At 36.7% G+C, this 27,933-nt stretch overlaps 1 protein-coding gene across 4 annotated transcripts in view; it reads right to left on the minus strand.

Moving 5' to 3' along the window:
* Nucleotides 1-451: 451 nt before the first annotated feature.
* LOC150100913 (protein NDRG3-like) overlaps nucleotides 452-27,933 on the minus strand; it is a 398,002-nt gene continuing 370,520 nt past the window's right edge. For all 4 annotated transcript variants that reach the window (XM_090401073.1, XM_090401076.1, XM_090401074.1 and 1 more), the window contains one exon: nucleotides 452-1,643. In XM_090401073.1, the coding sequence (XP_090257199.1) occupies nucleotides 1,507-1,643 (137 nt within the window). In that variant the 3' untranslated portion in view covers nucleotides 452-1,506. The remainder of the gene's footprint in view (nucleotides 1,644-27,933) is intronic.

Genomic DNA, 27,933 nt, shown 5'->3' on the forward strand with positions numbered 1-27,933 from the left:
ATGTCTATGGTAGGATTCAAACCTACAATGTATTGGTTGAAAGTGAGTATGTTAATCACTCAGCTAAGGCAAACAGAACTACCATCAAACCTAAGATCTCTTATTTTCTCCATTGTTTTCAACACATCTCCATCAATGCTTCCCAGATGTCAAAATAAACTAACTCCAAACTGGTGGTAGTCACTACACATCTGTCCATATAGTCCATTCAAATCCTGCTGAAGAGCCACATCAGGTTTTGTTCTTCATAACTATTCCCAACTTTTAAATCATTTACATACAACTACATATCCCTTTAAATCTCTCCTATAACATATGTGAATGATATAACATTAAACACATCCTTGTGACATCTCACTAGTGAATTCTCCTCTAGGATACTGCTCTCTCATTTTGAATTTGTTGGAACCTATCAGCCATTCTAATTATAAAAGTAACAAAACACAAAACATTAGAGATTTATTGACAATTTATTTTGTGCATAACATTTTTACATACACAGAGAATGTTTGGCCATGGTATTGGCAGTTTACATTAATTGTGATCCTTTAATTATGCAAATATTCTGAGCACCTGTTAGTATATTTCCTTTCTTACACTTTCTAGCTATTTAAGCATCTTTTCTCTTTGCCTTTTATTGTAACATAAAAAACTAAATATATATATTGGGGTTCATCCCCCCTTATTTACTGTACAGATATAAAAAATATGTCATCTTGTCTGTCCAGATAAAAATTTAAGATAAAATATTCATGAGTGAACACTGCCAGAAAGTTACACAAAACCTCTGGAGAAAAGTAAAAAGGCATTGTTCAACAAACGTCAGTCAAATAAATTGAGGTACAAAAATGGACCCATAAACCATTTTTCAACCAATGTGATACCAGATATATAAACTATACTTACATTTCTAAATCCCGCTCTCTAAATTCTGTATATTTACACAGATTGCCCATTCATACAACTATTTTGTATATTTACAATACATTCTCAGCTCTTCTAGAATATGGTTTATTGATAAATGGAACTCTATAGAAACCGTTTCAATTGGAAGAGTGATGATGTCTTCACAATCCTAAAACTGATAAATCTAAATTCTAATTACACCATGGTATATCCTGGTACATGATCTTTGAGATTGTACAAGTATTGCGCTGGTTTTAGCGAGTCCAGTTCCCTATGCATAGTATTGTATACTATTGCTTTATTGCCATTGTCAACACCTCCACACTTCTAGTATACATTGAACTAACTTTGCATGTTTCACTAGTTCACAGCAAGCAAAATCCTTATGGCTTTAGTTTGTTAATTTCCCTTCTATAACATGTATATGGGTGATATATGCAAGCATGCTTCTATGTTCTTTTGTTGAAATTAATGCAGTGGATGATTTTTTTTTTTCCTAGCAGCTACTGCTGTGCACTGTTATGCAATGTACAGTATGCCTTGTCTTGGGGGTACAGCAACGATGATCAGGTCAAGTTATAGAAAATTACTATCTTTGCTTCAGGCAATGTTGTGTTGGTTGATGGGATTTTCCACAATATGCACTTCCTGTCTTGGGGTATAGGAGCCTGGAGGTGTAATTACACCTTCTTGTGTCTTTACTAAAGAGTTCTGATAAGCTTGTAGCACCCGAAATGCTGGAAAAAAAAAGTGTGTAAAATATCTGTTAGAAGCAGTGAAGAAAACAGGGAAATACCAACTGAATAAATAATGTGCAAATCAGTATATTTGGTCAAACAAATAACATATAGCAGTAGTTTTTTCTTTTAAAACTGGAAAAAAAAAAAACTATAATAAAAATATAACCTTTTTTTGATTAGTATTATTATAATGAAAATGAAATTGGCATTTTCAGTGCATATGCTTGTGAATCAGTATGATCTCAGTAAAAATTCTTGTCGAATACATAATGAAAAAAATAAAATAAACTGACAGAATTTGTTCATTATATGCTAAAAACTTAAGATATTGATAGTCAGTACTGAAGGAAACAATAAATTCAATTTTATTTAATACGCATTATGAAATTTTATTATAAATTAATTTTATACAATTATGATCCATACTTTTCTTTTATAAAATAGATACTAGACATTATTTTATTACTATTATTATTACGTGACACCTCCAGGGAATCCAAAAAACTCATCGAGGGAGGACATCTACTCTACAACTCTCCGTCTCCACCACTCCATCCACCAACTACAACTAACCACAACTACACCAACAGCATCTATTGCCTGCCACCACCACTAGTATTTCCACAGACAATCAGAAACATCCATGCCCATGGCTAGATTCAAACCTGCAGCCTTTTGGCTGGAGAGAGGATACACTAACTGCTCGGCCAACCAGGCCAGCTACTGATTTCTCTACTGATTTTCATCATCGTTAATAAATTCCAGTTATGTACCCTCAAGATGCATATAGGATAAATATGATAATACAACATGAAAAAAATTATATTATTTTATATTAAAAATTTTCCTCCAAATTAGTCTATTATAAGAGAGCATGACTGATGGAGCAAAAGTGTGAGAGTGATTGGGGTATAGAGAATAAAAAGTAAGCATGAATGACAAAAAGAGAACACAATTACTGGAATGCAAGACTTGAAAAATTCAATGAGGCAAAATGTGATTAGACATTTGGCAGACAAACAGAAGGATGAAAAAGAATAAAATGAAAGTTGGTGGGGAAAAAAGAGGTCATAAACGATAAGAGTGGCACTGTATGGAGATTCCACCATTATTAAAGGTGTGTGGATTAGAGAGTGCACAAGGTTTATTTTCCAGGAGGGAGGATAAACAAGACGAATGGTACCTTGAATATGAGATGTGAGCATGTAAAGGAGTTAGTGGTAGTAGTGGGAATAAATGATTTGGATGGGCATAGAGATATGTGAGAATGGACATTAGGAGACTAATGAGGAGTGAAAAACAACAGCAAAGTAGGAAAGGTAGTTAGTGTATGTTGCCCAGATATGACAATGATAAGCTAGCAGGACTTATAAGTTTGTAGCATCTAAAGAGGAGAAAAGGCTGTAGTTTGATGTGTGGAACACATTTCAGGGACAAATGAAATGGTATAAAAGATGGATTTGATGCAAATCAACTGAATAGACTCTTCCTAAATGGAAATGTAATGAGTGATGTGTACAAGGGATAAGAGGAAGCTAGAGGTAAGGCAAGGAGCAGGAGAGCAGAACAGATAAGATTGATGTGTTTGTGAATCAAGAGAGAGAGCAGCATGAGAGATGAGAATGTGAGAACAGGAATGAAAGATAGACACTGCTAGCATCCTTTTGCTTGCAGATTCTTCTATCATTGCACTACTTCCAGCTGTCTTCTAAACTTGTCATAATTACTTGTAGTTCCACATATAATCCTTAATTGAAAATTCCACATGCTTTTTCCAAAGACTGCATTATCACTCTTCCCATCTGGAAGCAATGTAGCCACTTTAGATATGGATAGATATTCAGATCCTGTGAGATCCAATACTCTCAAACCTCGTCATGTCCATGCTGTTTTAAGTAATTATCTCTCAGCAGGGGAATAAATTCTGGTTCCTACTTACCATTGATCCTTTCTCCTTCCAATCTGTCTTCTCTGTAAGTGAAGTTTCCAATAATAATTTGATTTGCACTCAGCTAATTTACTAATGCATGTCTTTTACATCGTCTCTCATCCCCTGACCTATAGCAGCAACTTATTGTATATTTTGTTCTATTGGCCTCTATCTCACACCAGATTGCTTAAAATGAACTGACATTCACATGCCTATCTTTCTGATCTCTCTTTTTTTTTTGGGGGGGGGGGGGGCTACAATCATCTGCTTATCAGCAGTACTCCTCCCTTCATCCTATTTTCTTTATACTCCCTGAAAATACTATACCCCTCACATTCTATCCCTATACATCATCTGCTGTCAGCCAAGTCTCACTAATGTCTATAACTTCTGGCAAGGTTGGAACAATCTATGCCCCAAATCCCATCCCTCTTATTCCTGATACTTGTAGCATTAGTATATGTAAACTGTTGCATCTCCTTTGGCTCCCACTACCTTTACATCTTGTAATGACTTCCCCATTCAAATTTTTCACTTTTTATTATTATTATGCAACACCTCAAAGGAGTCCAAAGACTCATCAAGGGAGGGCACCTACTCTACAACTCTGTCTCCACCACTCAATCCACTAACTAAAGCAAACCACATCATCGACACCAAAGCCATCTACTGCTCACCACCACTACTAGTATTTTCACAGACAATCACAAACATCCATGCCCACGGCATGATTCAAACTCACCGCCTTTTGTCTAGAGAGTGGATACGCTAACCACTCAGCCAACCAGACCAGCACTTGAGAAACTAGATTCTGCATTTTTCTTTTTTTGCCATTCTCCCACTCAAATGAATCACATGGGTACCTGCACATATCCTCACTTGCATTCACTCTAATAACTTAATTTTCCTGACTTTTCATTTCCACAATCTCAGTGAACAAATGCTTTCTCAAAACACACAACTCTGAATCCATTTAAGTGCAATCCATCCACATTATAAAAGTCCTTCTGTTCATCAAATTCAGTCCTGACATCTATAAACTCCATTATTCCTTCTGCAGAACCTAGACATTGATTAATTTGCAATCATTGCCCTCCTCTATTAGCATGGCAACAGGTTTACAATCTTTACTCTCTTCTTCTTTGCCTCTTACAATAACTCTTTTATATCTTCTCTCGTGAAATATTTTTCACCTTTCAAGTCATTAGTGGAAGCCAAAACAGCCAATTCTTTTACCTTACCATTCTGCATCCTGACAGCATCACTAATAAAGAAAAATAAAAATAAAGACAAGAACAAGGGACAAGGGAAATGAATATACAGCGATATACTTGAACTGAAGGCTTTTGACAGATTACCACATGACAAGCTGGTAACTAAAATTGGAATGGATGGGGTTGGATGATAGATTAGTAAGTTGGATAGGGGATTGTCTGTCATATAGGTAACTATGGGTTGCCTGATGGGCAAGTGGTGTGTCACAAGGATGCAGCTGTTTGAAGATGATGCAAAGTTGGAAAGAACTATAAGGAGGTACAAGAGATGTCAGGAACTTGCAGAAAGATCTAAATAGGTATGAGTGGAGTTATCACTTCATCATTATTATTATTATTGAATGGACACCTCTATGGAGTCTTAAGATTCATCGTGAAAGACCTAAACTATGTACACAATATCTATCGTACCTCTCCTTGAATCCATTAACAGACAAAGCACTCGCAACTGATTCTGGCGATCCATTCCATTCATTCACCAGTCTCCAAGGAAAAAATCTAGTCCTTACACCCTTGCTAACCACACTCTTACCCAATTTCCAGGGATGACCCTGTCCTGCCCCCTCTAGCAACCAAGTGCTGAAATATTTCATCTCTATTAATTCTATAAAATCCTTTAAGCAACTTAAATGTTTATATCATACTACTCTTTTTTGACAATCAACCAACTTTTGTAACCCACAAAACTTCAATCTCTCTCTTTGTGTGGGGGGAGGGAGGACATTCAGCAAACCAGTCACCATATTGGTCACTCCCATCTGATCCTCTCCACAATTTTCTCATTTCCCAAGAAATCCAGGATACCAGACCAGACAAGGTCTTATAAAGAGGAATAACAACTTCCTTATCTCCACTTGTTAGTGTGTTCTTCAATAACAAAAAAATTTTATGAGCTACCCTGGATACCTTAGCAATATGCTCTCTAAACTTTCTATCTACTACTACCACCACCCAAATACAGTTCCTTCAATTGTGGTACACAGCTTATAATTTTTTTTTTATTCCAAAATGCATAATTTTACACTTTTCCACATTAAATTCACATCAATTATGTTTTACCCATACTATCAGTCTATTTAAATCATCAGATATCCTACCCAAATTTGTATCATCAGTAAAAAAAAAAAAAAAAAAAAATATCTCCTTCAAAGTATTTTCTATATCATTTATGTACAAATTAAAAAGCAGTGGTCCAAGCACAGATCTTGCCACTCACCACTCACCTACTTTCTCTTGGATTCTGCTCCTCCATATACTATTTTTTGGTATTTGTCTATCACCCACTCTTATATCCATATTACTAGTTTCATATCCATCGCCATTTGTTTCAGTTTGGTAACAGCATTCCATGTGGCATCCTGTCAAAAGGTTTTACAAAATCCAGCAGTATCATTGCATAGCCATTCCCTTTATCCAATTCAGCCATCACTCCATTATAAAAAGTTAGTAAATTACTAAAACATGGCTAATTCTTCACAAACCCATGTTGTCTTCATAGAGTCTCTACGTACATAGAGTACCACATTTTTATCCACACATTCCTGGATTCTTTCTTTGACCAACTTTTCCAGTATTTTTACCACCATTCCTGAGATACTGATTGGATTTTCCCTCCATCCATTCCCTTGGGACTTTGCCAGAGCTGAGAACTTGAATAAAACAGCCTAGTGCAAGGCATCACCAGTTCCCATGCACATTCTCATAAAACGTGTGCTAATATCCCATCCAATCCCACAGTTTTTTTGCAGAATCTCTATTTGCATAGAGATTCTGCAAAATTCTAAGTACATCCAATTAATCAGCCTTTGTTCTCACATCAGTCCCTGTCAACTCTGCTATAACAATATCCAGGCTCAGGTGATATATCCTTGCAAAGTGGTCACTTAGTAGCTCAAATATTTTATTTGCCCCTGCCACCATTCTGCCATCAGCACAAGTTATCCTTCCATGGCCATTCTTCCTCTTACTTGCCATATGCCAAAAGAACTCTTTGGGATTCCACTTAGCCTGTCAGCATTTCTTCTCATAATCTGATTTTACTTCTTTACCATGTTGGTCACCTTTCTCTTTATATACCCTCCACAACACTTTTCTTTTTTGCAGCTCTTGCTTAATGATACTACTCATTCATTTAACTCCAATGTGATTTATTCTCCTTACCTATTGCTTCCTCCAGGTAACTCAATAATTATCTCCTGCACTGCGAACATGCAGATCTCCCTTGCAGATCTTTATGCAATGGTACTGCTTCAAGCTATCTCCTAATTTTGTCATAATAACCTACCATGTAGTTTCGTATATCCCTTCATAACTGAAATTTACATGTTTTGCTACCTCCCAAGTTAATACCACATAATTACTCTCTCTAATCAGAGGGAAAGTTATGGATAGGTCTTCTGATCCTATAAACCAGATCCAACACTGTAGTGTCCCAAGTCCCCTCCATCACATGCTGCTTGAAGTAATTACCTCTTGGTAAGCTTATAAATTCCATTTGCTTTCTGCCATGTGATCGCTCCTTCCAGTTTATGTCTCCAAAGTTGAAGCTCCCCCCCCCATAATAATTATTCAGTCATGCCCCGTACTAATCTACTGATGCATGCCTTCCACAATATCCCCTGCATCCCCTTTCCTACAGCAGTAATCAATTTTATATTTTGTCCTATTGGCTTATCTCTCACCAGATTGCCTCAAATGACCTACCACCCGTACACAGTACACAGGATGTGCAGTACCCTAATAGAGTACTGCACATCCTGTGTACTCTATCCTCCCAGAAATAATGAACTGACCAGATTATATCTCTGTACCTGCATGTGCTATTAGCCCCAAGTCTCACTAATACCTATTCCTTTTGGCAAGATTTTTATTTAGTAGTATTCTATTGATCCTAAGTACTTTATTTTGTATTCTAGATATATCTGTAGATTATAATTCTTACACATTCAAGTATTGTATACTTACAGAAAGGCTTAGATGTCAATCATTATCCATAATAAAGCTTAACAGTATCACTAACACCAAGAGGAAAAAAATATATTCATTAAACTCACTAATATTTCACTGGTTTTTCTACCCAGCATCATCAGAGCACAATGATAACTGTGACAGGCATACAGCACTGAACAAAGTAGCTGTAGAAACAATTTAAATTATAACTGACATCTAATGTCTTTACATGGTGCCCTCTATGGACTGCATAACTACAAAGTTAATTTAGAGAAATTGGGCTATTTGGTCTTAAAACGATAGTCTTCCAGATCTTTGGCAAATTAATGCAACCATACTTGTTGAGGTTGGGAGAGTGCTTCATAGCTGATGCTGATTTTAACAATAGCCTCTCAGACCCTTGATAAAGATGTTTTTCTTCATCTGATCCTATGTGAAGGAGTATCCAGAGCATGGTCTGCTAATCCCGATTTGCTATACAGATGATCTTGGATGTAATTTTTATGTTCTTCAAGGTGTATGTTTGCAGTGCTTCAACAGCAGAGCTGTTCCCAGTTGCAATCACAACAAGAACGCGTAATCATAAAATCTACCATCACAAACACTCTCATAGGACACAATCAATGCACTTGGTCGTGGGCATAATTTCACCATCACACCCAAAAAAGTACTGTTTCTAAAAATGATGACCAGCATAAAATGTAGTGTCTATGAACTTGCACCAACTGTGGCTAACAACATTCAACTGGATGTGGCTAGTATTCTAAGTAAATCCATACTTCTAAAGAATAACATTCCACCAAAAGAAATATCAGCACTTAGAAAGCTATATAAGAATAAACAAATTATTGTAACTACAGCTGATAAGGGTAATGCCACTGTCATTATGAAGCAAGCAGAGCACAACAGAAAAATGAATCAACTTCTTAAAGACTTCTCCACTTATCAGATCACAGATTGGAATCCTACAAAAACTCCGAAAAGAAAAAAGAGCACAAATTTTAAAAAGTTATATCTTGGCCTAAAGAAATTATTCTTTAGGAGATGTAATGTCCAACTACATCGGATATACTGGATTCATAAAATTTCTAAACCCAATATCCTCTTCATCCAATAGTAGATAGCTTAGATAGCCCCACCTACAAATTGGCTAAGCATTTATCCAAATCACTTTCCTCCCTTACAGGCAACTATCCCTCATCTATTAAAAAGTCATTACACTTTAAAACATTAATAGAAAATATAACTCTGGCATCATAGCCAATTTTCATATCACCTCACTTTTCACTAATGTACCTTTTGACAGAGGGCCCCACCCCACCCCCGACATAACTGAATTATTAAGATTCACCATACATGCAGGTTATTTCCTGTGGAAAGGAAAAAGCAGCTAGATGGGACTGCTATGGGTTCCCCCCCCCCTCCAACAAACTTCTATATGGAGCATTTTGAAAACCAAGAGCTCGACACAGCCACACAAAAACTAATAGTTTGGCTGCACCGTGTTGGTGATGGTTTGCTGTTTGGCCACCTCATGGTCCAGACACATTAGATACATTTTTGGCACATCTTAACAGCCAACATCCTAAAATCACCAAAGAAAAAGAAAGTAACAATAGTCTCCCCCTTTATAGGTACGCTAGCGACATGATGTCATAATGGCTCACTATTATTATTATTATTATCACGAGATCCCAAAAATCAAAGACTCAACGGAGGTCATTTTGTCATACACACAGCTCATCATACTGCACCTCGAACAAACTTAAATTCTCTGCAGACACCACACTCTCAGGCAAGGCAATCCAATCATTCACAACTCTGCATGCAAAACACCTGCTTCTCACTCTCCTGCTCATACCCTCTCCTTATACAGCTTTCAGGATTGTCCTCTGGTTCTTCCCTGATTTCTGACTGTTTGCTGAAAAACCACTCAACATTGATCCTACAACAATCCCATACTAATTTGTCTCTATCATATCACCCCTTTTCCTACTATTCACTAGATTCTATAAATTGCATTTTCTCAACCTTTCCTCATATTCAACATTCCAGAGATCAGAAACTATCTTAGTAAGCTGTGTCTCTGGACCATTTCCAACATCTCTTCATCCTTTTGAAAACCAGGTGACCAAATCTGTGCACAGAAGTCCATAGGTGGCCTAATCAAAGCTTTATACAATGGAACAAGAATCTCTTACTGCTACAAGTCAATATCCTCTGCATCATTCCCAGAATTCTTTGTGTTGTCCTCAATTTTGGCAATGTGTCCCCCCTAAATTTCAGATCCTTATCCACTATTATTCCAAAATCTCTTATTTTCTCCAACTCCAACAACATATCCCCCAAGCATAAATTCTACATCCCATCTTTGTTTCCCATATTTTAAAACCTTACATTTTGCAACATTGAACTCAGATCTCAATTTCTGTGCCCATTCAATTTATTCAAGTCTTCTTGTAAGGTGCCACAACATCTTCTCTACTCTTCAAAGTTCGTCCCAACTTTGCATCATCTGCAAACAACTGAATATCACCATCCAAATCTTTTCCAGTATTATTAACATACAGGTTAAACAGCAATGGCCCTAAAACAGATCACTGAGGCACACCACTAGTGACTTTCCTCTTCCTGGATATTGCTCCCCCATACACAACTTGCTGATACCTATCAGATAGCCAGTCTCCGATCCAATGCACTAATCTAATATACAACCCCATCCACTCTACTTTGACTATCAACTTATCGTGCGGTAATCTATCAAAAGCCTTTGTGAAATCTAAGTATACTACTGTGTGTCCCTCTCCTCTATCCAAGAAGCCATCACCTTATTGTAGTAAGTAGATTACTAAAACATGACCTCCCTTTAGCAAATCCATGCTGTCAATTCACTTCTGGATCCTAGTTCTCACCAGCTTCTCCAACAACTTAACCACAACACCTGACACACCGATTGGCTTATAATTTGATGTCTGAGTTCTATCACCTTCCTTATGAAGTGGCACAATCACACCCTCCTTCTACTCCTTTGGAACTCAACCCAGTGCAAGACTCACATTAAAAAAAAATATGTGCAGGCAGATATCAACTCCCTAGCACATTCCTTCAGAATATGTTGTGATATATTATCAAGTCCCACAGCCTTATTAACATCAAGTCTGCTCAATTCCCCATACACCTATTGCTCACTTACAGTCAGTCTCTTCTTCCTCATCATCAACTGCTCTCAATCTCTCCATGATGTCACACTCACAAGAAAGAAAGACCTTTATGAACTGCTCATTAAGTATCTCTACTATATCTTCCGCATTCTAGTAGCAAGGCTTATACATTGGTCAGACATAACTGGTAATTAGTTTACGGAATTAACAATGCATATAAAGTATATTAATTAATATACTTTATATGCGTTGTTAATTCCGTAAACTAATTACCAGTTATATCTTCCGCAGAAGTTGTCCTTATACCATTTTCTTCAATCAGTGTCATCTTTCCATAATCATTTTTTTTTTTTTTTTCTGGCTACATATCGAAAAAAATCCCTAGGATTATTTTTGGCTTCATTAGCTAACTGCTGCTCATACTTCACTTTTGCTACCTTTACCAACCAAGTCCTTGTCTGATCTTTGTAATCCTCATTGAATTGGTTATTACCACTTCTTTTACGCTGCCTCCATAATGTCTTTTTTCTCTGTATTGCATGCTTAATCTCTTCATTCATCCATTTCACACCTAACTTATTTAACCTTCTGACCCTTTGAATACATTTAGACATTGCTTCTACTACATAGTTCTTGAATATCTCCCAAGCTGCATTGATCTCTTTTCGAACTAACTCCTCATTCCATGCTACACCTGCAAGCTGTCTCCTGAGCTCTTCATAATTCACAGCCTTGTAGTTCCACATATACTCTTTTCTCACAGAGGTCCTCACACTGTTGGCAACCACCCAGGTAATCACCTCATGGTCACTCTCACAACTGGAGGGTTATTTGACATCTCATTTATAATTACATCCTCTGATGAGATGATCAAATCCAAAACCTTCAATCCTCGTGTGTCCTCTGTTACATACTGTCTGAGGTAGTTATCCCTCAAAAACTCGAGAAATTCATTTTCTTTAATTCCAGTTGATATCTCATCATCCCAGTCTATATTGCCATAGTTAAAATCACCCAGAATGATCACCCTTTTCTTATTTGCTTGGCTAATTGGATTATACATTTCATAGTCACTACGATGCACATTACCAGGTCTATAACAACATCCAACTAAGTATTTCATTCTATTCACCTCTATCTCACACCATACTGCCTCAAAACCACTACCACTATTTCCCTCTTGCATCTCTACTTTGTATGGACATAACTCTTTCTCTGTCATCAATAGCACTTCCCCTCCCTTTTTTTTTACCCTTTCTATCCTCACAGAACACATCATACCCCCTCCATCTCTATTCTGTTCACCAGTTTTTGGGTGAACAGACTCAATTAATGCAACCATTTCATTTACCTTGTTTCTTACACTTCTAGCATTTGTATACAAACACAGCAGGTTATTCCTGAATCTATAGCTAGTTCCACTGACACCATTTATTTAATGTGACTTCTCCATGCTTAACTCGAGCCATTTCTTTTTCTCCTTATTGTTATCTTCGAATCTTCTTCAGATCCAACTGTTTTCCCTTGATCCCAAGGCATCCCCCTTCTGTTTTTTTCCTACACATGCCTTCATATCCTCTTGGAGCATCTACCTTTCTCACCCTGAGCCCCCCCATTTCCCTGTCTGTCTTGCACACCTGTTCTCTCATTCTCTATACTCATGCCGCTCACTTCTTCATTCACAACCACCTCTTCAATATCTCCTATTCTTCCACGTTGTTTACACTTGATTAGATTAATTCTCTACACACTCTTCTCTACATTCCATCAGCAGTCTCTCCAAGCAACTCACAACAAAACCACTCAAATACAGTCCATCGCTCCTATACAGTTCACTTCATCCTTCAAACTCATTCCACACATTAACAAACTGCACTCCTTTCTCCTCACACATTTCTGCAAACATATCATTCTTAATCCTTACTCTCTGCCTCATCTGCCATGCTCTCCACCTCATTATCCTTCTCCATCTACTGAAAACCCCTTCAATACTGGTAGGTATTTATGTAAACAACAGTATGGCATCCTCAAAACTCTTACTCATTGATAAAATAGCCAGGGCTATTTGTTCAAATGGTTGATTCAGTGCTGTGTGCCAGTCACAGTTATCATTATGCTCTGATGATGCACAGTCCTTGAAACTGAGCTTAGAGACCTTCACAACACATTTTCAGCCAATGGCTAAAGTCTATATAAAATAGATAAAATATTAATTGTATCCTCCCATCCCCTCCTACCTAACACACAAGATTACAGCAAAACCGATCCCATTCCATATGTTAAGGGAACACCAGAAATAGCCAAAGTTCTTTGCAAATATGATATCCATACCACTTTCATTCAACTAGCTACTTCTGTATGTTCTCCTAAAGATCAACTACATCCTTATGAACATCCAGTAGTGTATAAAGTTCCTTGTGCATGCAAGTCAGTTTACTTTGGACAGACTGATAGATCAGTAAGTTTATGCCTTGAGAACATAAAAAATTACATCTGAGATCATCTGTATGGCAAATTGGGATTGGCAGACCATGCCCTGTATACTTCTTCACATAGGATCACAAGTATGGTTGCATTAATATTTCACACATATAACATTAATACTTCACACAAGTATGGTTGCATTAATTGCCAAAGATCTGGAAGAATATCATTTTAAGGCCTTAATAGCCAGACTTCTCTAAATTAACAGTAGTTATCCAGCCCATACAGGGCACCATGTGAGGACATTAAGTGTCAGTTATAATTTAAATTGTTCCTACAGTTACTTGGTTCAGTGCTGTGTCAGTGACAGTTATCATTATGCTCTTATGATGCTGGGTAGAAAAACCAACGAAATATTAGTGTTTAATGAATGTATTTTTTTACTCTTGGTGTTGGTTATACTGTTAAGCATTATTATGAAATTATGTTTAGAGTACATAAGCCAGAATGGATAAGCATCATAAATATTATAACTTTTGACATACTCATTAGATTTTTACAAAAAAAAAGTACCACCACCCACTGAGGGAATGTGCACTGCAGAGTTTGATAGAAAGAAGGAGAAGTGATATGATTGAGACTTTTAAACTGTTGAGAGGTAGTCAGTTTTTTTGTTTGATGGAACAGGGGAAGGAGCAAGGAAAAGGGTCATCCCTGGAAGTTACGAAAGGAAGTTTTGAACAAGAGGATAAGGTGTGGCTTGTTTGCATGGGGGGGGGGGAGGAGGGATGGTTGAACTGTGAATTCCATTACCTGACAGTTGTGAGAGCACAAACAGTCAATGAATTCAAGGAGTGGTATGATAGACTTTGTTTTCTAGGGTGGACCTCCCACAATGAGTCTTGTAACTCCATTTCCCCTAATTATATTAATAATAATAATATACAATCAGAAAGGTTTAAATTATTAACTTTTCAGAGAAATCTTCACAAAATTCTATAAAATGATGATCAAATTTAAATTAGCATCATGTAGTATCTTCCTTGGGTTTCCATGAACTGTTACTAGGGTTTGTGACATGAGATGCAACACCAATTGTTCCAGTTCCTGAAGTCTACTAAGTCTCTTGCACTTGCAGTTATCTTATTTTAAATAAGTGGTGAAATATTTGAGACATTAAATAGACATCTATATATTTATATATATATATACAGGGTGTTCGGGATAAATTTGACATATTTATAATTAATTATATTTTTCCGTAAGTTACATGTATTAACACACACTTCTCTTCATTTAAAAGTTTGGACCCTTCTTCATTCATATACAAGATGTCAGAAAGGATGGATAGCTGGAACCCACCTGAATCATGGAAGAGAATAACTTGTATCATGATGATTCGTGCCCGCCATCAAAATAAGGATATTACGACTGCTGCCCAATGCTCCCTGAATACAGTAAAAACAATCAGGCATGAACTAGAGACTTGCAATGGTGACTACGAGGATGTAGCAAGAAGAAAGATCCCTAGCAGACGATCTGATTGCGTTCGTACAGCAGAATTCCTCGCAAATCTGCAGGAACAGGTGTTGAAGAACCCTGGCATTGGAATTCGGGCTTTGTTCGTGGAGTTGCTAACTGTAGTCAAGCCCTGGATAACAAGGGTAGCCAATGGTAGGCCGTATGTATGGCAGCAAGATTCGGCCCCTTGCCACACCTCTGGGAAAAGTCAAAAATGGTTGTCTGAAAATTTCTACGACTTCACCAGTCCAAATGTTTGGCCTCCAAACTCCCCAGACCTTAACCCCATGGATTATTTTGTATGGGGCGCAGTTGAAAAAGACACCAATCGCACTTCCAGTAATACAAAAGCCCAGTTAATGGATAAAATTAAAACAGTTTCTGCGGCCCTTCCCAGGGAGATTGTAGCATCAGCTTGTTCGAGGTTCCGAAGCAGAATTGAAGCTGTGATCGATGCTAATGGTGGTTATTTTGAGTAAATCTTGTTGATAGTATTGTAATTAACTCTGCCTGTAATGTTTTTTTGTCAATTCATTAAATTTAATAGATACAAAGAAGATTTTCTTTTTCCTTACGAAACTGTCAAATTTATCCCGAACACCCTGTATATATATAAATATATCTTTCACCTTCGAACTGGAATCAGATGACTGCCTTCCCTTTTTAGACCTAAAACTTACCAGATGTGCTGAGAGCATTAAATTCTCAATTTTTAGAAAGCCTACTCATACTGATAGATACCTTCATGCTTCCTCCCATCACTATCCCCCACAAAAATGTGGTAAGCTCACCGAGCCAAATCATTACTTACAGAAGAAACAGAAATTAAAAATGAACTCCTTTTTCTTAAAAAAACTTTCATTAACGGTTTCTCTCCAAAGAAAATTGGCAAATTTCTTTCCCCCAGGCACTCAACTACTTCTGAAGATCCCTCCTTCCCCAAGAGCCGTCATCTCCTTGCCTTACATCAGCTCTCTCTCACCAAAACTGGCCAAGATTCTCAAGAAATTTAACTTCAAAACTTGCTTCACTATGCTTCCAAAACTTCGTTCATTACTTAGCAAACATAAACAGAAACATCTTCCTACTCAGTTTCCAGGAGTGTACAAGATTTTGTGTGATTGTGGAAAGCCATACTATGGGCAGACTGCCAAATCCATCCTTCTATGTTTGGATGAACACCGTAGAGATATCTCCTATAACAGGACTAGAGCTAGCGCTCTCTCTAGCCACGTGCTCTTTTCAGCTAACTCAGACGAAGGCTGCAAACACATTGTAAACTGGACTCAAACTTCTAACATCCATGTGTGCTATGATGAACTCGAAAGAAAGACTGTCGATTCCAGGGAAATTTCTCTGGATTCCTCTCATATCAACAGCAGCTTGAGTTACAATCTCTCTGATGCTCACGTTGCTTCTGTTCAGTACTGGCGCACTCGCGATAGCGCGTAGTATGCGTTTGTTTGGAACTCATATTCGCATTTGTTTTTCAAACACGCTACTGTCTTTTTATGCTTGTTCTGTTATTACAATTTTAAGTCTCTGTAATTTTTTTTTATATATTTCTTTGATTGTGATACCTGAGGATGTTGATCTATTCAACGAAACTAGTAAACTAGTAGTATCTTTTTAAATATATTTGTCATCTTTTTATCTCTCGGTAACAGTCGTTAAAACTTTTCCATATATATATATATATATATATATATATATATTTTTTTTTTTTTATAAATGTAAAATATATTTATAAAATATATAGGGATGTGTGTGTGTTGGGGAGGGGGGGAGGAAGTGTGTGTTGACATTTTAAGCATTCTTTAAAATTCAGAAATAAGTATTTTTCTCAACCTTATTAATGCTATGGAAACACAGTTCCATCTTTAATATTGCCAGATTCTAAAGTCTTTGTATTTATTCAGATTTGTTCATGCATCAAGTTAAAAATCAAATAGCATACTTGAGGTTCTGAATGCCAAGTTCAGATAGGACTTCATTTTTTTTTTAAATATTAATTATATTATCTATATCTGGTTATATGGTTTCAGGGCAGTTCGTCCAATCAAAATCTCATTGAATTTCATTCAATCAAAAAGATTGAATGAAATGTCCAATAGGACATTTCATTCAATCTTATTCGTCCAATGCTATTTGTCCAATTCTTCATATTAGTCCAAGGAGTTATAAGTAACTTGTGATCATTAATAATAGTCAGTTGACGTTAAAAATTTTTTGTAATTTATCTTTAAAATTGGACAGTGCGAATATGGCAGAAATTGTGATGAGTGACAGGGGTAAACCAATGCTTTATCTACATTATTGTTGTCATTTTCACTCTTATAACAAGAATAAGACTAAATGGTATTGGCAATGCAAGGTTCGTGACAGTTGCAATGCTAGGTGCATCACAACTGCCAGTTTAGACAACATCGTGGTGTACAAAGATGGCAAGGATGATCCCCAACGTGAATCAGGCATGGACGGAGAGGTTAGGAAAGTTAAAAATAATCTAAAGAAAAGGGCATAAGACAATATGCATAGTCCACCCTCACACGTTATGCATATGGTCATAGGACAAGTTCAGCAAGATGAAGTATTACTTATGTTGCCGAAGAGGAATAGTTTACGGAGGCAAGTCAATAGATGGCAGAACACTGCAAGGCCTCATACTCTCAAAAGTTTGGTTGGCATTGAGATACCGCCAATCAAAGAATATCAAGTAATGTTAAATCATGACAGATTTCTTTTACATGATTCTGGTGTACAGGACAAGGATTATTTTCTTGTTTTTGCCACAATGGAAGAAACTAAGATTACTTGGAGCGAGTGACATCATCTTCTCCGATGGCACATTTAAAACTGTGCCCTCACAATTTGCTTAGTTGTTTACTATGCATGGAATATTTTGAGAGCATGTCATGCCTCTGGTGTACGCTCTAACTCCTGCAAAAACTGAGACTACATATCGGTCAATATACCAGCATGTTGTCAACACCGCAAAACCAGCAGGAATCATTGTGAATTCACATACTGTTATGATGGATGGATGCAAATATAAAGTGATAGACAACACTTTATATTTATGCAAATATAAAATGTTGTCTATTTCACTTTTTGGAAGAAATGTCCAACCAGACGAATGTTCCCTTGGACAAACTTATAAAAGGACAAAAAATCTTGGACTGTCTGCCCTCAAACCGGTTATATAATGTCTGGTTATTATATGGTCTGTATCAGAAATAGTTTCTAGGTCAGTATTGATTTTTTTTTTTTTTTTGCAGTTTGTATTTACTTCTGCACATAACAAACCCTCATTAGTGACTTGTATACTCTCTACTACAGTGCTTCCCAAACTTCTGGATGTCAGGGCCCCCCCCTTGGAAAAATTAAAATATTTCATGCCCCCCCCCTCGAAAAGAATCGTAATATAGACATATATTATTATAATATTTATTGTATTCATATTCAATACAAAACATACACAGCGAATATTGCAAAAATCAAATGCAAATATTACATTTTTAGCATCTTACATACACATTTGACATGGCACATTATCTCATATTTTTATATAGCTAGATATATTGTTATTGTACATTTGCAGTTCAAGCACATGAAATGTAAAACAATTAGTAATAAAGAAAGAATTAAAAACATAACAATTTAATAACAATTTAATGTGATGGATGTGTTTCAATACTGCTACACCAATATCAGGTGAAATATTTGAAACTGCAATTCTTAGATTTCTGCTTTGAAATGAAACTTATATGAATAAGCATATATTTACTAATATTCATTAAGCACTGAAATACGCAGGAAGCAAAATTTGTGAACCCGCACTGATGAGTGATTTTTTTCTATTAAAATATAAAAAAATAACAAAAAAAGAATAATAATAAAAATTAAATACGTTTCTTTTAAGATAAAAAAAAAATCTACTTAGTCTTAAAACATTTGAAATTTGTTTTCATTATTTCAGCCCCCTCAACAAAACCTACTAAGGGGGCTGCGGCCCACAGTTTGGGAAGCGCTGTTCTACTATATCCCATTGTCTATTCAGGTTAAATTACTTGACCTTTGAATGTTCTAAGTGAAGGTTAATCATTACTGCCACATACAGTTATCATTCACCATTAAGTCATTAGATTAGGTGTTACACACACACACACACACACTGACACACGCATGCACACACACATATATATATATATATGCTTTATGCTAGCAGTTGCAATGTTTCAAATTCCAATCATAAAGATTTGTATTATACAGTTATGCCATAACATGATGCCAGTATGGTCAAAATATCATATGGTATCAATAACTTTAATCAAATTATTCTTATTATTTTAAAGTGTTATTAATAAATAAACAATTCAAACAATATGCCAGTTTCAAGACATTAAATCCCAAAAGATCATATATTGAAGACTATTTGATGATTAGTAGGGCATACCTGAGAGTCATCCATAATTCCTTAATCATCCATCGTTTTGAAATAATAATCTTGTATAATGGAGAGGATATGCTTATAATCCTGGAAAAGGATTATATATTTCGCAGATTACAGTGCCTAGATTCCTATATAATAAGATGTAGTTCATCTTGGCTGATTATGATGAAGCCAGGATTGAAGAAATATGAAACCTTCTTACATTGAAGGAGAAGAGTAATTTGGATAAGGAGGAATGAAGAAAAGGCAGATTAATTCTGATGCAAGGAACCTTTTATGTGTAGCTAATGGCCAACTATATGCTGATTAGAAGATGCCACCTTGGTATGAAGAAGAGAACATAAATACAGTCACAACATGAGCAACCTTCACCTTAAGCTTTGACCAAATCTTAGACAATTTCATACAATCATTTTTGCTTTGATTTGCACAGTTAACTGTTGCTTCTGCTGTTTCCATGTAATGTCAAACTTGAAGCTGATGACAAAGAGAGAATGATTTCCTGCAGCAGTGAGGTAGGGAGTTTGGTTGAGAAAACAACTCCATCTGCTTATTTGAATAAATCAGTTTTTTTTAAAGAGTTACTCGAATATACATTAGTCATAATGCCAGAAGCATCAGGAATAAAGATGCTGAATTCTTAGCATTGTTAAATGCAAAAACTATTGGCATTATTATTATTATTATTATTCAGGCCTCCATGGAGTCAAAAGACTCATCGTGGGAGGTCCTTCTAAGAAACACAAGTCTATCAAGACTCATCGAGGGAGGTCCCTCCTAGGAAACACAAAGTCTATCATACCACTCCTTAAATGCATTGACCGTTCTCGCTCTCACCACTCCATCAGGTAATGCATTCCATGGTTCAACACCCTCCATTGCAAAGAAACCACTCCTCACCCTCTTTCTCACAGTTTCCTTTCGTAACTTCCAGGGATGGCCCCTTGTCATGACTCCTTCCCACTGTTCAACCAAGTGAAAGAACAGCAGGAAGGAGTCACCTCTCAATTTATGACCTAATCTCATTAACGAGATTAGGTTAACAGAAGAGAATATCCTTATAGAATGTGACAAGTTACAACATATTTGGATATGTTGTAACTTGGATAATAAGTAGGGAGTGATGGCCAGAATTAAATCTTGAATGGTGATGAGAAATACTAACTTCCTGTTAACTTCTGGCATCAAACTTGGATTCGATGCTACAGGTTAACAGTGCAAATTACATGTTGTATGTTGCTACAGACTTGGGTCATGTGGAGAAGAATGAACTATTATTATTATTGTTATTACATGATGCCTCCAAGGAATCCAAAGACTCATCAGGGGAGGGCACCTACCCTACAGCTCTCTATTTCCATCACTTAATACCAACTACAGCAAACTGCAACTACCATCATCTACACCAATGCCATCCACTGCCCACCACCACTAGTATTTTTTGTCTGTAAATTGCATGTTTTTTCCAAGGCCGATTTGCTTATATGCAGGATGAGAAACCCTGAGTTTCCAGGAGGACAAACCCTGCTACCTCCATATGAGATCGGATAACTCATCTTCATTAAAAAAAACCCATATTCCATATTCCCCAAAAAATTCTTCTTGTCACGATGAGAATCGAGCTTAGGCCTTTTCCAATTGAAGGGTGCAATGTAATTACAGATAAACTTTATGGAAAGTGTCATTATGGATGATTATGTTGATGTTCCTGGAATAAAAAGTACATGATGCTGAGATGAAAATAAATAATCACTAAAATACCTCTGAACAAAATCTCACCTTGCTGAGAAAAATTAAGAAACACCAAGATTCTCTCTCTCTCCCCTTCCCAGGTGTGGGAATCCAGTATTTTGTACAGACAGAATGGACCACCTTGGTAAGAAGAAGAGAACATGAGTACATTCAAGCATGAGCAAGTTTCACTTAAGGCTTCCAAGCAGTTCAAGCCTAGTATTTGGGCATTCATAGAGCACTTCTCAACAAAAAATGAAATGAAAATATTTAGTGATAATAAAAGAAGTTCAATTAGGAAGTTCAACAATCTTGCAACAAAGAAAAATCTCAAGCAACTTCCAGCAGACAGGCTGATCCATGACTTGTCAGATTATAAAATTTTGACCAAGGAAAAATCCTGTGCACTCAGATCTTGGCAAACATCAAATTTGCCATTAAAAGATTATTATGTTAGATGTCATCACCTCATTAAACACCCCCCCAATTCAAAAGGCAATATCATTAAGGGAGAGAAAGCAACCTTAAAAAATTTAAAACTGAACAAAAATAGTTATAATAAAGGAAGACAAAGAAAATGTCAGTGTTCCTTAATACAGAAGACTACAATAATTAAAAATAAAACAATTATTGGATACATCAACATATATTCCAATAGTGAAGGATCTCACAATGTAGTTGATAAAAAATAAAACCATAAGCCTGATAGATAATATTACAAGCTGGCCAATGGAAACTTTAACCAAATTAAAAATCTTTTACCTGCATACATCAAGGCTATATGGGCTACCTATGACCACAAATCTGGAGCCCATTGTGGATGCCATAAATTGTTCCATCTATAAACTTGCTAAGCTTTTGGCATCCAAACTTAACAAGCACACTGGCTGGGATGAAAGACAATTGGTAAGTGTGCTGATGTGTCATTAATGTTCCAGTTGACAATACGCTAGATTTCCTTTCCAAAATATTCCCCCCCCCCCAATGTCTCTAACCTCTTTTGGTAAAAAAATAACATAAAAAGTACATCTGATATGGGCAACCTAAAAGCAGACTAGCACATGTGCTTGGAAGAAGACTGTTTCCAGGAGAAAGCCAGGCTACTGCACAGATTGTTTCAAAATTACAGAGATTGTTCCTGGAAGCAGCTCAAATTCTACATAACCAGTGAATGCAATGAACTGCCGAACTGATGGTGTAACCCTAAACAAATTTTGTTGCACTGCCTATCAACAGTAACCACAGAAGATGGAGGCCGTGGAGAGACTGTCTCTTTCATACACGACTCACCTTATTCTTGAGGTTGTATCATTCCCAGTCTTCAATGAGTGTGTCTTTAAAAAAATGCCTTTCACAATTATTATTATTATTATTACATGACACTTCCAAGGAGTCCAAAGACTCATTGAGGGAGGGTACCTACTCTACAGCTCTCCATCTGCACCAACTACAGCAAACCACAACTATCATCATCATCATCTAAACCAATGCCATCTACTGCCCAACACTGCCACTAGTATTTTCGCAGACAATCACAAAACATTCATGTCCACATGCGGGATTCAAACCTGCAGCCTTTTGGCTGGAGAGCGGATATGCTAATCACTCGGCCAACCAGGCCAGTATTTGATAATGTTAGTTTGAGCTGGTGAAATAGACGTAAATTAATTTAGCTATTAAATTATTTATTTTCATTCCAGTTCCACATAGTTTTATCCAGAAACTTCAATATGAATCAATACAATAGCCACAGAAATTTTAATATGGAAATACAGGCTATGGGAATGCAGACTTCAGGGAGCAGAAAGCATGCAAGATTAGAGAATTTATAGCAACAGCATCTGAGAATCAGTCTATAACAACATTTATATATATAGATGTTCAGATGTGTTCTATACCGTCTATATAAATGATATTCTTTGACTCGTTGAAAGTTGATATCCAATACAGTATATTTACAATGTGGAGACTGTTGCCCAATTTATTAGTTTCGATTTCTGCTAATTTCATATGTGTGTTATAGCACACAAGCAAGCTAATAGTATCAGAAATACAAAATATTTTAAACAATACTAAATAGGTGCAATTTATGTTATATTAAGATGATTAATGATGTGATTTTACAGAATGTCAGATATGTGTGCACCATTTCAGGCTTTTGATGAACCTGATGTAGGATGACCAAACCTAATGTAGGATCAAACCTTATTCCTTGTTATAGTGATTAGTTTTTTTTTTTTTTTTTAATCATTTCTAATGATTCTTTGAATTCTCTGATGAACAAAACTAATTCATATAAGTGGGTATGATGTATTTCGTGAAGATATAAAGGGAGGGAGAGTGCTACTCATGAAAAAGAAAGAGTCATGTTCATACAAGGTAGAGATGCAAGAGGGAAATAGTGGTAGTGGTTTTGAGGCAGTATGGTATGAGATAGAGGTGAATAGAATGAAATACTTAGTCGGATGTTGTTATAGACTGAGAATGAGTATGGAAGGATGACACTGATTGGAGAAAATGTGGATGATAATGACCATGAAATGTATAATCAAATTAGCCAAGCAAATAAGAAAAGGGTGATCACATTATGGGTGATTTTAATTATGGCAATATAGACTGGGATGATGAGATAGCAACTGGAAATAAAGAAAATGACTTTCTCGAGTTTTTGAGGGACAACTACCTCAGGCAGTATGTAACAGAGGACACATGAGGATTGAAGGTCTTGTATTTGATCATCTCATTAGAGGATGTTATAAATGAAGTGTAAAATCATCCTCCAGTTAGGGAGAGTGACCATGAAGCGATTACCTGGGTGGTTGCCAGCAGTGTTAGAACCTCTGTGAGAAAAGGATATATGTGGTATATAAAACTCAAAAACTACAAGGCTGGTGATTATGAGAAGCTCACGAGACAGCTTGCAGGTGTAACATAGAATGACGAACTAGCTGGAATGGAGATCGATACTGTTTCGGTGATATTCAAGAACTATCTAGTAGAAGCAATGCCTAAATGTATTCTAAAAGTCAGAAGGTTAAATAAGGCGGGTGTGTGAAATGGATGAGTGAAGAGATTAAGCATGCGATACAGAGGGGGGAAAAAAGCATTATGGAGGCAGTATAAGAGGAGTAGTAATAATTAATTCCACGAGGATAAAAGAACAGGCAAGGAGAGTAATTTGGTGGGAAAAGGTAGCAAAAGTGAAGTATAAGCAGCAGTTAACTAATGAAGTCAAAAATAATCCTAGGGAGTTCTTTCAATATGTAGCCAGCAAAAATAAGAATGAGTATGGAAGGATGACACTGATTGGAGAAAATGGTATACGAACAACTGCTTCAAAGGATATAGTTGAGCTATTTAATGAGAAGTTCATAAAGGTCTTTCATTCTTGTGAATGCAACATCATGGAGAGTTTGAAAGCAGTTTATTATGAGGAAGAGAGATTGAGTGTGAGCAATAGGTGTATGGGGAATTGAGCAGACTTGATGTTAATAAAGCTGTGGGACTTGATAATATATCACCACATATTCTGAAGGAATGTGCTAGGGAGTTGGCATCTTCCTTGGCTTATTTGTTTAATATTAGTCATACATTGGATCCAGTTCCAAATTAGTGGAAGGAAGACAAGATTGTGCAGTTAAATAAGGGAAGTGACAGAACTTAAGCATCAAATAATAGGCCTATCTGTGTGTCAATTGTGATTAAAGTGTTGGAAAGGCTGGTGAGAACCAGGATCCAGAATTGGGTTGATAATAGTAGTATTATCTTTGATGAACAGCATGGATTTGCTAAAGGGAGGTCATGTTGTAGTAATCTACTCACTTATTACAATAAGGTGACAGCTTCATTGGACAGAAGATAGGGATACACAGTAGTATACTTAGATTTTGAAAAGGCTTTTGACAGATTACCACATTATAAATTGATAGTCAAACAAGAGCGAATGGAGTTGGATACCAGATTAGTGCATTGAATCAGAGACTGGCTATTTGATAGTTATCAGCAAGTTGCGTATGGGGGAGCGATATCCAGGAAGAGGAAAGTCACTAACGGAGTGCCTCAGGGGTCTGTTTCAGGGCCACTGCAGTTTTACCTGTATGTTAATGAGATTGGGGAAGATTTGGATGGGGATATTCATTTGTTTGCAGATGATGCAAAGTTGTTACAAACTATGAGGAGTAGAGCAGATGCTCTAGTCTTGCAAGAAGACGTCAACAGATTGAGTGAATGGGCATAGGAGTTGGGATACCAGTTCAATGTTGCAAAATGTCAGGTTTTAAAATGTAAGAAACAAAGATGGGATGTAGAATTTATGTTTGGTGGGATTTATTGTTGGAGGTGGAGGAAATAAGGAAATAGATAAGGATCTAAAATTTAGATGACACATTGCCAAAATTGTGAGGCCAACACAATGAATTCTGGGAATGATGCAGAGGACACTCACTTGTAGAAGTAAGGAGATTCTTGTTCCATTGTATGAGACCTTGATTAGGCCACATATGGACTACTGTGCACAGATTTGGTCACTTGATTCAAAAGGATGAAGAGATATTTGAGCAGGTCCAGAGGACTCTCACAATTGATCACAATAGTTTCTGATCTCTGGAACGTTGAATATGAAGAGAGGTTGAGATGATGCAATTTGCAAAGTTTAGTGGATAGAAGGAAGAGGGGGGTGTTATGATAGAGACATTCAAGTTGGTAAGTAATTACTATACAATCAATGTTGAAGAGGTTTTTCGTAAAATGGTGGGAGATCAGGGGAGTACAAGAGGTCAACACTGGAAGCTGTATAAGGAGGTTGTGAACAAGGGTGTGAGAAGCAGGTTTTTCACATGTAGGGTTCTGAATGATTGGAATGTCTTGCCTGAAAGTGTGGTGTCTGCAGAGAATTTGAATGTGTTTAAGGCAAAGTATGATGGTATATAAGGGATATATAAAATATATCCCTTATATACCATATAAGGGATATATAAGGGAGATCTGAAAAGTCCTCAGCCTCGACCATAGATGGCAACACTATCGGCAAGATTTTTTTTTTTCTAAGTTGCTGAATCTGTCATAAGCATCCATATGAAATTGCAAGTCATTCTATCAAGTAGTTTGTTTTATATGGCTGTCTGAAGCAAAAGTGTTGTCTGTATTCCTTGAAATGGATAAAATTGAGTATCGTGCGGTTATAAAATTCTTTGTAAAAGAAGGTTTAACGTCAAAAGAAATTCATTTGAAGTTCATAAATTTATGGGCACTCTTCTCTTTCATTTTCGACAATTCAGAAATGGGCTGCCAAGTTTAAATGTGGCCTTACCAGCCTTGAAGATGATCCACATGAAGGATGTCCAAAAAGTGTAACAACACCAGAAATCATTGATCAAGTGCATGATATGGTATTGGATGACCAGCGAGTCAAAGTGCGTGACATTGCTGAGACTATAGACATTTCAAAAGAACACGTAGGATATTTTGCATGAAGAATTGCAAATAAAAAGCTTTGTGCAAGATGGGTGCTGCGCTTGCTCACAGCAGATCAAAAACGCACCCGTACGAAAATCTCTGAACAGTGCTTGGAGCGTTTTAACAAGAATAAAACTGATTTTGTGCATCGATTTATATTCACACACCAGAATCCAAACAGCAGTCAAAACAGTGGACAGAAGCAGGTTGTTCAGTGCCAAGGAAGACAAAATCTGTTCCATCGGCAGGAAAGGTCATGGCATTGGTGTTTTGGGATGCTAAAGGCATTTTGTTTATTAGTTATCTTGAAAAGGGTAAAACAATAACCAGCGAATATTATTCTAATCTTTTAACCAGACGACAAAAAAATATGCGAGAAAAGACCTGGTTTGCAGAAAAATCATCTTTCATCAGGAGAATGCACCTGCCCACAAAAGTGTTTTGGGAATGGGAAAATTAAGGGATCTGCACACTATGAATTGTTGGAACATCCACCCTATTCCTCAGATTTGGCTCCCTCTAAAACTAAAAGTCTTCATCGCTGGTCAGTGTTTTTCTTCGAATCAAGAGGTGATTGCAGCTGTAGAGGGGTATTTCGCAGATCTTACTGAGAACCACTACAGGGACAGGATAATGGTGCTGGAGCATTGCTGGAATAAATGTATTAGTGTTAAAGGAGATTATGTTGACAAATATAAATAATTTCGAAATTTTAAATTCGTTTTTTCATTGTTAGGCCAAGAACTTTTCAGACCACCTTCGTAATAAACTTGTCTGGCAATACAAAGCTGTGCCTTGGCACGAGAAAAATTTCATGACAGAGATTAGCTGTGTGTGGGATATCACAGTATGTGTGAAGACTGCATGCTCAGACTTAAGAAAATAAATCACATGGAAATTAATGAATACACCTTAAAAGCAAGAGTTGCATAACTGCTTGGTTTAACATGGAAGAAAAGGGCCACTGATGGAATTTAGTTTCTAATAAAGAGAAAAAGTTTTGTTAATGGAGACATGAAAAAAAGGTTGGTAGTTTCAACACTGGTTAAAAGGGCTTCCATTTTGATGAGGATGCCAATTTTTCTGGATAAAATATTGTTTTTAATGTAGCAATGGAGTTTTTCCTTATATGTTCTTATTATATGGATGCTAATTATTGGCTCATATCAAGATCAGATTAGGGAATTTTAAACAGCTGTAAAAGCCTAATCGTTGGTTTCAATGGAGCCCTTTGGTTAGAAAGACCTGGGTCTGAATCCTTCTCATTTGTCTGTAATGGGAAGAAACTTTATTATGGCTTTTCAATCCAAGGTGAGCAAGGCAGTCTCATATGAAGATAGAAGCTTTTTCGCCCAGAAATTTGGAGTTTTTGTCCCTCAAAACAGGCAAA

Source organism: Typopeltis vanoorti, chromosome 12, assembly GCF_054136105.1.
Source record: "Typopeltis vanoorti isolate ZY-2024b chromosome 12, IOZ_Tvanoo_1.0, whole genome shotgun sequence".
In the NCBI taxonomy this organism is placed as follows: domain Eukaryota; kingdom Metazoa; phylum Arthropoda; class Arachnida; order Uropygi; family Thelyphonidae; genus Typopeltis; species Typopeltis vanoorti.